Source organism: Lagenorhynchus albirostris, chromosome 8, assembly GCF_949774975.1.
Source record: "Lagenorhynchus albirostris chromosome 8, mLagAlb1.1, whole genome shotgun sequence".
Classification (NCBI taxonomy): Eukaryota; Metazoa; Chordata; class Mammalia; order Artiodactyla; family Delphinidae; genus Lagenorhynchus; species Lagenorhynchus albirostris.
Genome location: NC_083102.1, coordinates 47,652,377 through 47,664,499, shown reverse-complemented (window position 1 = coordinate 47,664,499; position 12,123 = coordinate 47,652,377). Strand labels below are relative to the sequence as shown.

The 12,123-nt window shown below is 45.0% G+C and overlaps 1 protein-coding gene across 4 annotated transcripts in view; it reads right to left on the bottom strand.

Moving 5' to 3' along the window:
- JAZF1 (JAZF zinc finger 1) overlaps nucleotides 1-10,532 on the bottom strand; it is a 339,063-nt gene extending 328,531 nt beyond the window's left edge. For 2 of the 4 annotated variants that reach the window (XR_009541967.1, XM_060156948.1), the window contains exon 1: nucleotides 10,236-10,532. Coding sequence is in view for 3 of the 4 variants with exons in the window: in XM_060156948.1 (XP_060012931.1) it covers nucleotides 10,236-10,350 (115 nt within the window). In the remaining variant the exon portion in view is untranslated. The remainder of the gene's footprint in view (nucleotides 1-10,235) is intronic. The other 2 variants (XM_060156950.1, XM_060156949.1) reach the window with 2 other exon arrangements.
- Nucleotides 10,533-12,123: the final 1,591 nt, after the last annotated feature.

Below are 12,123 nucleotides of genomic sequence, written 5' to 3'. Positions count from 1 at the left end.
TGCTGGGATGCTCACGGACTCTCCTAACCTACATAAACATTTTCTTTAGAAGCCTTGAAACATTTGTTCCCTTTGGAAATGCAGCCATTCTGTGTGTAAGACACTTAGGTATACAACAGCCTTCTATTAAAATGCAAACATCTCATAAAAAGTCACAGTTTATAAAGAGCAAGTGCTAAGGTATATGGGGACACCCGAGAGCAAAGCCTGTCCCTCACTCCCCTGAGCATTTTACTGGCTGTGTACTTCATGCTGGGTTATTTGGTCTAGGTCTTGGTCTGTTTCTTATGCCAAATGGGACTCATATTGAATTCTTAAGCAATGCGTATAAAGCAGCTAACCAGTGCATCACTAGTGGACACTTAATGATGGTAGTTATTGTTACTATTTTATATAAATAAGATTGTCAGAACTGGCCAGGTGGAATCAGGATTCAAAATCCAATTCTGTCTAGCTTCACAGCCCCAGCTTCTCCCCACTGCAGCCCCTGGCCTCCCTTACACCAAACATCCCTGGCAAAGATGTGGAAGGGATGCAAGATACTTTTTTGTCCTAGCATTGTTTAAGCCCTAGAATGTTCTAGACAACAAAATACGGTAGGTCAGGCAAAAAATGATTCAACTAAGCTTCGTAATATTCTCAATCTGGAAAAGGATTAACCAAGTTCAATTCCCAAGTGTAAAAATAAAGAAGTGGATTTCCTTTTCAAATCTCCCTTTTAAAAAAAAAAAAAAGTTTTCTTAAAATTTCCTTAATATAAACTACCCTAAACTAATTACATAACTAGTGTTTGTATGTGTGCCATTAACATATACACATAAACAAATAAATATGTAAGTCCTCACATATGCACACCTCCAGAGATGATTAGCTTCAAAAATGCTTTTCACTGCCCAAAGTTCCCTTTGTTAACTTATTCTTTCCACAGCCCAAGACGTTTCTTGATTTTTATTTTCATTTCACTTCTGAAAACACTTCTTGAGGAAGATGCTAGGAGGATGGCAAGGCCCAGTCCTACAGAAAGGGGCCAAGTTTCCGGGGGAGGCAAAGTCCATAGGTGGCTACCATAAAGTACGGTGCGCACAATTCTGGCAGAGACATGAGCCAACGCTACAGCACAAAGAAGGAAGGACCAGTTATGATGATGCTATTTACTGAGGGAAATGTTTGTTTTTTAATCTTACCAAAATAAACAAGCATTCTAGTCATATTTCACCAGATAAGGTATTTAACTAATATTGTAGCATATTTAACTCAAAATTAGAAGGCGGTACTTCTAGGATAGAAATGTCTAATTCATAGCTTGCTGTGAGGGTGAATCAGATACTGTATGAAAATTGTTTAGAATTGTATCTGGCACATAGCAATGACTCTCTAATTAGTACCAAGAAATGGACCCAAGTTTTACAGGGCCTGCAGCTTTAGACCCTGTTTATGAAAAAAACTGCAACATTATAAATACAAAATGCTTAGAAAAGTGATTATTTAGATTTTAAAAAATCACAGCAAAATACAAAGTTTTAAAGCTGACATTACCAAACCACCACAAAATCGAAATTCAGAAAAAGAATCCAGTATGTGAATTAATTTATCACCTGAAACACTGCTGTAAATACTTCTTTGGGGCTGCACACTCTTGATTACTTCTCATATGACAATGATTCATATTAATATCATTTTCTATACGGCACAAAGATAAATTGGTCTTTCCTCAAGCATGGGTGATCAAAATTTATTTTTAATTATTGATAATTCAGAAAAGTTACTTTTAGTCTCATAGCTCTTTATGATGCCATATAAATTTTTAGGATTGTTGTCAAATTTGTAAACACTTATTTTCTTTCACATGTGAGCCACAAGAGTTCAGGGCCTTCCAAGTCTCCTTGTGCATTGACTAACTTTAAATATTTTTTGCACTGATGACACTCAGTAATCAGTCTGTTGTGTTTTTTGTTGTCACTGATATGTGTTTACGTATGTGTGTATCTACACATTTACACACTCACGTCAAACAAGAAACTTAAACACGGAATTCCCATTAAAAAACATGGTGCGTTTATAAATGTATGTTTGCATTATTGAGTATATTCCTAACAGAAAGAACTTCCATGTCAAAGACACTTAGATGAGAACTGAATCTTCTACTTACAATTTTATACATCTAATAAGTAGAAGAATTTTCCAGACTAGCTTCTGGCTCCATACCATATTCAAACCATATTCCCACCGGCAGAAGTCGTAGTACAGATTCATGCTGCAATATTAACCCGCCCCCGCCCCTTTCTGTACAGACCCTAGGTGAGCTGACACATTGGCACATCCCCAGGTGGACGACATTCCTGGGAAGTGATTCCTACCCTAGGATGGCTAGGAATAACTTAACTAGACACAGAGACGACTGTGAACTGAATAAATGCATCCCACTCAACCCAAACTAAAAGTGTCCCCAATTCAACTGCCCCTTAGCTATATCTCAGAAACACTCTCAATTCCGATGTCACTGAATCCAAGGAGAAATGTTACAGAAGGGAAGTCAGAGTGGAAAAGGATAATGTTACCCGACTGCTGTTAAAGTCTTACACCCTACAAATTTTACAAGTTATGATGTCATCCATGAATGCATGGCTGTGTACACTGGTGGGCTCCTCTAGGGCCTTGGAAAGGGCTGGGTGAACCCAAGCAATATATTCAGAAATGGTAAAACATATACTGTACAAGTGAGGGGCCCTGGGGCTTGCAATTCATTAGCTTCACAATAAATCTGCCTCTGTGGTCCTGATTATTCTTCAGCATTTATCTCAGTCTGTACATGTCTGGTCTCTCCAAATAAATTTCAATCCTTTGGAAACAGGAAGTACAGTCCTAAGTACTGTAGATAGAAAATACTCAAAAATGTTTGTGGTAGTCCTCACTATGCACAGTGATCTAGGGAGAGAGAGAAATGTATATATATATCCACCTATAAATACACATATGTATATATGTATACATATATCTGTGTGGTGTATATACACATACATATATAAATACACACATATACATATGCCATTTATGTATGCATTATATATGTATTTGTATTATATATTTTATATATATAACATTTATCTACACATTATGTATATATATTAATTCTATATATGTATAATACCAAAGAAAGAGTGAGTCTTTTCAAATTAACAGCATGGTATCCAGATCTTGTCCCTTCAAGGAGGTCTATCTCAGAAGAAAGGCACTATTAGAGCCTGGCAGACAGAGAACAGGGCTTCCTTTAGGAGGCCAGTGGGTGAGCCAGGCCATCAGGAGACTATCAATGCTCTCTAGTGCTGGACAGAGAGTCTGTAGTTAGTGACCCAAAAGAGGCACTTTGACGTCTGCCAAAGTGGAGAGAGAGTTATTGGGAAGACTTCATCCTTAAAGAGAATATCCATTAATCTGGTCTGTGCTTGCAGCTGGACTTTAAAAAAAATAGGTGAAAACTACTGCATGATTACAGTGCTTAGTGCAAGGGGAAAATATAATTTTCTTTCAACTGATTTAGCATATTAAATGAAAGCCTTTTTTTAAAGAAACATATAATAAGTTTCTGACATTTGCAGTTTCCGATTTTCAAATTCTAAATAAAACAACATCTGCTATTCAAGAATAACACTTTAGCCAGGTCAGTATGGAACAAATCTATTATCTCGTCATGAAACAAAATGTATTATCTGCAATCCAGCAAGTACTGATGTTTCTTCAGTAGTACCCAGTCTGTACCATGTCTGCACTGTTAAGATCTGAGGGCAGGGGTAAGGATGGGGTGCGGAGGGAAACCTAAGGACATGCGGGGTATGATTCTTGTCCTAAAAGCAAAAGCTGGAAAAAAAAGGGAGGATTTTTAAGGGCTTCAATAGTATTGTGCCCTGTCTCTCAGACCTCAGTCTAAAACTCAAGGCCTTTGGCTTCCAGACAGTCCTAGGAAAGCCCCTCTCATCACGTATCACCAGCCTGCTCCAGTCTGGAGGCTTCTTCCCTGTCATCAACAGAAGAATCGGGTTTTCTGAAAACAGCTGTCAGTTTGCACTTCTAGAATTGTCAAGGTGGGAAATGTCACCAAAATAATTGCACTCTAAAGGAAACTAGTTTCCAAAGAACACGAATGCTTCTGTCAAGTTAGTTGGCTGTAGGCAAGAGTTTTTCTGTCTGTGCGTTTCAGTCATACATCAGAAAACATGGACAGGAGAAAACAATCAAAAACTTGTGAAACTTATAAGACAGGATGTTCACTAGCAAGGTTTTATAAAGGGTGATTTGACTGCTTTCAGGTGACAACTGGGCAAATGGAAAAGCCACTAAAGATGGTGTTTTGGAGGAAGTTTTACATTTAGGGGTCCCCCACTGGGTGGTGTGTGCACACATGTGTGTGCGCCCACTCATGCACACACACGCACTTAAAATCTCCCTGGCTCTCTACCTGGGACCTTCTAGTGAACCATGGGAGGGATTAACAGGGCATCCTGCCACCAAGCCACAGGGTACAGGCAAAGAGCAGGGCGGGCAGTGACAAGCCTTTAATTCATCCATTTATTCATTCAGTCATTCCTTCTCTCCACAGGAAATGCCCTCGTGGGAATGTGCCCACAGCCCCAAGGCACAGTGCCTCTTTCTAGTCTTGGGTTTTTTTTCAACTAAACGCAGGCCACAAGGAAAGGCCATGTTGGAAGCCGCTGGCCTTGACACCACTTCCTAGTCCACAGCGGCAAAGGCCTTTGCCAGAGTCTAAAGTACCTCTGGCCACACGGAAGAGAAGGTGGCCAGAGGCTGCAACCCCAACGCTGGACTGTGGGTGTCCCATTTCTGACTCTCAGTCTTTCCTGGGACAGGCCTGGTGATTTTATATAGTTGTAGGTGGATACCACCCACATTCTATTAACCTCTAATGTAGACCTTCATAGGATTCCAACATACTTACTTAGCAAACACATAAAATGGCAAGAAACTGGATGACGTACATAACTTACTACTACTGAAGTAAGTGAGTACTTTACACATAGTAGCTCACTTAACCCTCATCAGCCACTCCACGGGGTAGGCGCTGTTATGAGCCTCATTATACAGAAGATGAAACTGAAGCTCAGTGTGGTTAAGTCATCTGTCCTTAGTCAAACGGCTGACAAGTGGCAGAGATGCATATTCCAAACCAAGCAAACGGGGTTCACCATGGGGCCTCCGAGATGATCCTCATCTCAAGGGGTCAGAGTTACTTCCTGAAGGAGGAAGCAGACCGGCTGGGGGTGGAAGGGGAGCAGGGCCAGGGCTGTCTAGCTCTTGAGCTGTCTGGCAATTTGGCACAAGCCCAGGTCTGCATACCCGTCTGAAATTCAAATTCCAGCTCACACTTACCAGTCACGGAAACTTAGGCGAGTTAAGTAATCTTTCTGTGCCTCAGTTTGCTCACCTATAAAGTGGAGATAATAAGGGCCTACTACATATCATACACCCATCTATTTAGTATACAGTAGCACGGCTTTAAGATAATGCAAATTTTTACCAAACTGTCCTTGGAGCCAAATCCTACATTATTGATAGTAACTACCTTATTTTTCTTTCCGGAGACTTTGACCTTTATTAATTAGATGGTTTACAAATCTATCCTACGAAATGAAGCAGCATGGATTTATTACCCGGATTTTAGAGATGAGGTGACTCACAAGAAGAAACCTGCTGACATTCAGGGTCAAGACCCAACCAAGTCATAGCTACTGCAAGCCACCATTAGGCAACAATGCTCCACTTCCTTATGGGGCCCCGACAGAAAAGTCTTAGTCAAGAATAGCAAAACTGGGCTTCCCTGGTGGCGCAGTGGTTGAGAGTCTGCCTGCCAATGCAGGGGACGCGGGTTCGTGCCCCGGTCTGGGAAGATCCCACATGCCGCAGAGCAGCTAGGCCTGTAAGCCATGGCCGCTGAGCCTGCGCATCCGGAGCCTGTGCTCTGCAACGGGAGAGGCCACAACAGTGAGAGGCCCGTGTACCGCAAAAAAAAAAAGCAAAACTGAGGCTCCCAACATCTGGGGAAAGTTCTAAATGACCTGCTCGTTTAGTACCATCACAAGAATAACCGAATCTGGTCAAATCTGTGTTTCAGTTTAAGAGGTGCAAGTTGCATTCTTGTTCCCTCTGCCTGGACCTTAATGTTCCCTGTTTGTCCTCATGGCTAACTCCCTCACTTCTGTCAAGGTTTTGGCTCACCTATCAGCTTCTCAGTGAGGCCTATACTGGCCAACCAAGTGGAAATTCCAACACTTCATCTCCCAATCCACCTTAGCCTGCTCTAATCGGTCTCTTCCATACCACTAACCACCTGCCAACATACTATATAATTTACATCTTATGCTGACTATTTATTGTCTATCTCCCACCACTAGAACATAACCTCCCCAAAGGTTGGGATCTTTGTTCACCAAAATATACCAAGTGCCTAGAACTGTACCTGGTACAAAATTGGTGCTCGATATCTATCAGTATATAAATAAAAATCAAAATGCTTTTGATTCTTACAAATGTACCAAATAATCAAATCTAGTAAGAATGATTAAACAGTTGTCTTTCTCAGACCAAAAGCCAAAGACTTCACAGCACTGGGATGCACAGACGGAGCAGACATCTCATGAGTCTGTGACATGACCTTCAGTGCTAAATTTAGGGCTCTCAGTGTTTCTATGATTCCTAGTTACCAGTTCAACTTCACCTACCTAGGATGTGTATGTCAAGAGTGTTTCTACAAACTCAAGTATTTACTCACAATAAGAAGCAAACAAATCCTGATCAGCTTTTCCCATCTCCAGGAAACAAAGCCAGGCTATGAATGAACTGACAGTGAAGCTGATGGAGAAACACTTCACACCTGCAGGGCTGTGGGATTTCTAGGCAATTTAAGTTGAGGGGGAAGGGTTTTAGTTGGAGTACCCAGCTTGTGCACGGAGACAGGTGCTCCAGGACTAAACCAGCAATGAAATGCAAGGAAGAAAATGGGACCTCAGGTGCAGCACTCCTCCAACAGAAAGGAAAAGAGCTAAAACAGATGATGGTGCAAATCACACTTCCTTTGGCTCTACAGCCCCAAATCCTCGTTCCTAATGGGTATGGATAATTGGTTAACAAGAAGAACTGAGTGTACACGTATAACAGCTACTCTCAAATTAATGCACTTAATTAATCTGAACTAAGCAATACAGTTATAATGAAAACTATGGGCTTTGTACACTAAAGGCCTTGAAAAATCTGTCATGCAAGAAATATGCCATATTCCCATCTGTAAACCTTCATTTCATTACTGCTTAAGGATTTTGACTAGTGGTTAAATGGTAATAACTCAGAAAGGTCAAGATGGACCTGATACTTGAGCACATCTCTAATACTCCTATAATTGCTAAATAACAAACTCCTTGAAAAAATTAAAGATAATATTAACATATATCTTAGTAGTCTTCATGCATCATTTTAATGTGGCCACTTGATAACAAAGACTCAGAATTGGTAAATCAATCATTAAAAATAACAATCTCTCCAAAAATTTATAGACTGACCCACAAACAATAAATTCCACTTAACAATACATGTAGTATAGAACATTCACCAAATGCTTTATCTGGTATATTTTCACTCATGTCCCTTCATCGGAAGTGTATTTACATGACACTGCCTACTAAGTAGGTTGTTTTTATTCTTCTTGAGGTCAATTCTTACTTCTTTCTGCATATGGGGCTGTCTTTGAAAGTAAGGGGCCTCTCCTCAGTTAAGGTACAGAATAGTTTCACTTGGTCTCTTCAGCCAGGGAATTCTAAGTGTTTGTTCATCTAACATTTACTTTCCATAAAGTTTTCTATTGTCAAACTAATTCCAAAGTATAGTAATTGTTAGCCGCGCCTCCAAATTCACCTAAGTCATAGCTACTGTTATAAATTTAAATGTTCAATATTTTCACTAAGAGAAAAACACTAGCCCTTTGGGGGTGACCATCACTTAAAAGTTTTACAAAATTTATGGACCACTTAACCCTCTTAAAAATGTTTGCACGATACTAAAAACAATTTCTACAAACTTAAAGAATTTGTGATTCACCAATAGTTTTAAATTATCTAACTGATTACAGACTTAAACCCTCAAGAAGGATAACTGTCTTTAACACATTTTAATAAATATAATTTTATTTTCTTTTAACCAGCTAGTCCAAGTAGGCAGGCAATGTGGGGAAATTATTACTTACATTAATTACAGTTTATCCTAAAATAACTGTGAGTGAATGGGATATGCAGTGACAGCCTTCCCTAGGTCAGGAAATGTTATTTATATAGTTATATAATACATATTTATTATATTTATATTATTTATTATTGAAAGTAAGAGAAACAACTTCATCTAACAAAATTTCCATTGGAGCTTTGCATTACTGGAGTTTTAGTATTATTTTAAACTACCCATCATGAAAAATCTGATTTATCCTTTAAGCACCTTCAGTTATTACTATTCAATCATGATGATGAATCAGCAAATATGTTACTGCATTAAACTGCTTTTAAGACTACCAAAACTTCCCTAGCTCTTCTGTCACACCTTTATCAGAGGAGATGGCAAAAGTTATTACACGGATGTTTTAAAACTTCGTAAGTTTCAAAACCTGGACAATTACTCATCCAGATTATGTTTTGAAAGATGGTTTGTAGACATTTTCAATGAGTATTTCCCGTTCTGGATGTCCCATCATATACCCATTCTAAACTAGCATTCAACGTTTATTAAGCACTCACTGTGTGCAAAGAGAAAGCATTATACTAAGAGAAGGAGCTTAAGGCTCGGCCTCATTTTATTCGTGCATAAATACACAGCAGTCGTGATTTATTCTCTCAACTTTGTAGAAACGTGAGCTGCATCCACATGGCAAAATCCATAGCATTCATTGGGAAATGACTTTCTGGGGGCAATTCACAGGTTCTCTGGATTAGGCAGCCCCGTTGGGGCATCACGCGGGCCCTTCATCTTCCAGCCCACACAGGACAACTCGTGGGCTCCGGCCACACCTTCCGCAGGTGGCTGGATCGCCCGAACCACACGAACCCGACCCATCTCTCCTCGCAGCAGCTCCGGATAGGAGCATGGAAACGTGTGCAAGGGCTTCTGCTAATTAAAGGACTTATTGAAAGGCCCCGGGGTCTTGGGCAGGAAGAGAAAGCAGCCGCCCCGCGGGGTCCCCCTCCCCCGCGGCCACCAAGTCCCCGGCGCCCGGGGCGCTGCGCAGGCCGCCGCTGCGGATACCCGGCGCAGCCGGCGCACCTCGGGCCTAGCACCATTTGAAAGGCAAATCTCAGAGCCGGAGCGCGTTTAAATGCCCTGCCCCGGGTCCTGGGGGACGGCTCTCCAGCGGACGCAGCCGCAGGGGCCTCCGGGGCGGCGCGGCCCTGGGCGCTGGGCGCGGCCCGCGGGCGCACCCGGGACCTCAGCCCGCAGCGCCCCGGCAACCGCGCCAGGCCGGGGCAGAAGCGGGCGCCCTCAGGCCAGCGAACCCTGCCGCCGCCGGGGGAAAGAGCAAGCGCCGCGTCCTCCGGCCGCGGCTCCGGCCCCCTCCCGACGCACCACACCTAGCAACCAGCGCTGACAGGACGCAGTGGCGGCGGTGCCGGGAGGAGGAAGCGGAATGGCTGCCGCGGTGGAGCCACCCCCGCCCCCCCCCGCTCCCACCTCCCAGCGGCTGCAGCCGCCGCCGAGCCCTGACAGCTCGAGCCCGGGCGGAAGCGGCGGGCGGCTTGCAGCGCCCGCCCCCAGCCGCCCCCAGCCGCTCCGACCACCCGGGCCAACTAACTCCGCGCTCCTGCCCAGAGCCGGCCGGTCGCCCCGCCAGCCCCGCCGCGCCCTCCGCCCCGCGCCGCATCGGTCCCTCCCCCCGCCGCCCCCTCCACCGCGCAGCCCCACTCCCACCACTTCGCCGCGGGCGCGCACGCCCCTCGGAATCCCCCAGCCCGCCAGCGGCACCTCGGGGCGCCCGCCCCTCCCCCTCCCTCTCCCCCAGCCCCACCCTGCCCCCATCCCCACCGCACCTCGCGCCTCCGCATCCCGCCACCCCCATGCCCCGGGCTCCCACACACCCTCCCCGCCCCGCCGCCGCCTTCCTCCCTCCTGACCACCCCTGGCCATTCTGGGGTTCTCGCCTGGGCAGGAGTTTCCGCGCGCCGGGCACCCCCGCCCACCCCCGGGCCATTTACCGATGTGGTTGTCTTCGATGTGCTCGATGAGGTCGGCCAGGGTGGGGAAGTGGAGTCCGCAGCCCCCGAATCGGCAGGTATTAGAGAAGAAGGAGGCGGCGGCGATGCCTGTCATGGTGCTACATCGAGAGCCCCCCTGGTGTCGGCTCAGCCAGCGCCGGGCGGGCGGAGGGAGGGAGGGAGGCAGGGTGGGGTGAGGAGAGGAGGGGCTGGGGGAGGGGGAGAGAGGCGGGGTGAGGGGAGCGCAGAGGACCGGACGGAGGGAGAGGGGGCGAGAGCGATGGAAGGATTGCGAGGAGAGACCGGGAGGCAGAGGGGAGGGGAGGCGGCGGCGGCGGCGACGGCGTCGGGAGCGGCGGGGGGAGAGGCGGGGGGAGGGTGGGGGTGGGAGTGAGGCCGCCGCAGCTGGGAGGAGGGACCAGGGCGCGCGGCAACAGCTGTGCGGCCCCAACCTCCGCCCCTGGACCGAGGCCTCACCTGGGAGCGCCTGCCACCAACTTTATCTCACTCGGCCTGCCCTTCACAGTTGTTAATACATGCAATCTGTTTGGAGCCTCCTTGGTTATGTGTATTACATTCCTGGTATATATACATCTATTAATTACACTTACCTCCCTGCAGTGAGAACTCAGGGAGTTACCCAGGCCCCTCTCAGGGACATTTGTTTGCACCTGGCCACCTGTCTAGGTTTGACACTGACATTCACAGGGGACCCAGGAAAGGTAATTGTGTGCAACTTACTCCTTAAACCTTCTTTTAAAAAAAGCCCATTTTCTCTGGAGGTTTGTACTAATTGATTTTAATGAAGTTTCCCTCTAGGCCAGAAGAAAATCTTAGCTTTATTTAAATTTCAAAATAGAGTGCTTGATTGTCAAGTGCATTTGCCTGTGTTTTACATGTGTACCGCGTTTGTAATACTCCCTGCTCCTTTTAGGAAAATGAAAACTAATTTCATTTCCCCAAATTATAATATCCCACTGCCCCATCTCAGGTCTGGGGATTAATCCATCTGTCTCCCTGGGAGCAAAACTATCACAGCAGAAAGGACAGTGCATTGGTGAAGGCTAGAAGGAGTAGAAACGGGGTCAAGGGACATACTTTCTCTTCATTTAAAAGAGAGAGATCCTTCCAATCAATCTAGATTACACCATCCTGTGAGCATTTAAACCATAATGTTAACCAGTTAAGCATTTAGGCTGAATCAGGTAGCTTCTCTGAAACCAACATTTTGCTAAGAATCAATTACCTCCTCGTCCCCAACCCCACCCCCAATTTCACTGGTATTTTACCTTTAAAGCTTGCATTCTCCAATAGCACTTTTACAGTTGCCTACATATTACCAGTAGTTTATGATGCAACAGTGCATTTTTTCATTATGCAAGTATACTGAATTTAGCATTTTTCTTCAGGACAAATTTCACTTACCCTCTGGTGCAGACACATAGAGAAATAGTATTCCCCTGTCCATAAACTATATTCATCCCTAGTGTTATTTCTAGTAGGCTTCTTAATTCTTTTCATAGAGGAAAGGCACCACAAAAAGTTTTACAATCTGACAGTCACAGCAATTGGGGGTGATGAGTGCCCTCACCCATGGCATTTCCTCTTTTCGAGCCCATCTCTTCTGTCTGCCAGCTCACAAGGTAACAACTTGTGCTGAGATGAGAGTTGGGTTGGGTGAGGCTCGGGTAGTGGTATGGCTGAAGTTTAGTTTGGTGCCAAGAATGATTTCCTGGGCCCACTTGGGGGTGGAGACAGGGCCCGGGTGGGCCTGATAACAAGCCAGGGACCCAGTTGGCGGGAGACTGGAGCCAGGGCCAGACAAGGGTCTAAAGAGCAGGAGTAAGAATTCTAGCTCTTGAATTAGAATTTTGGCAGCTGTGCAGTG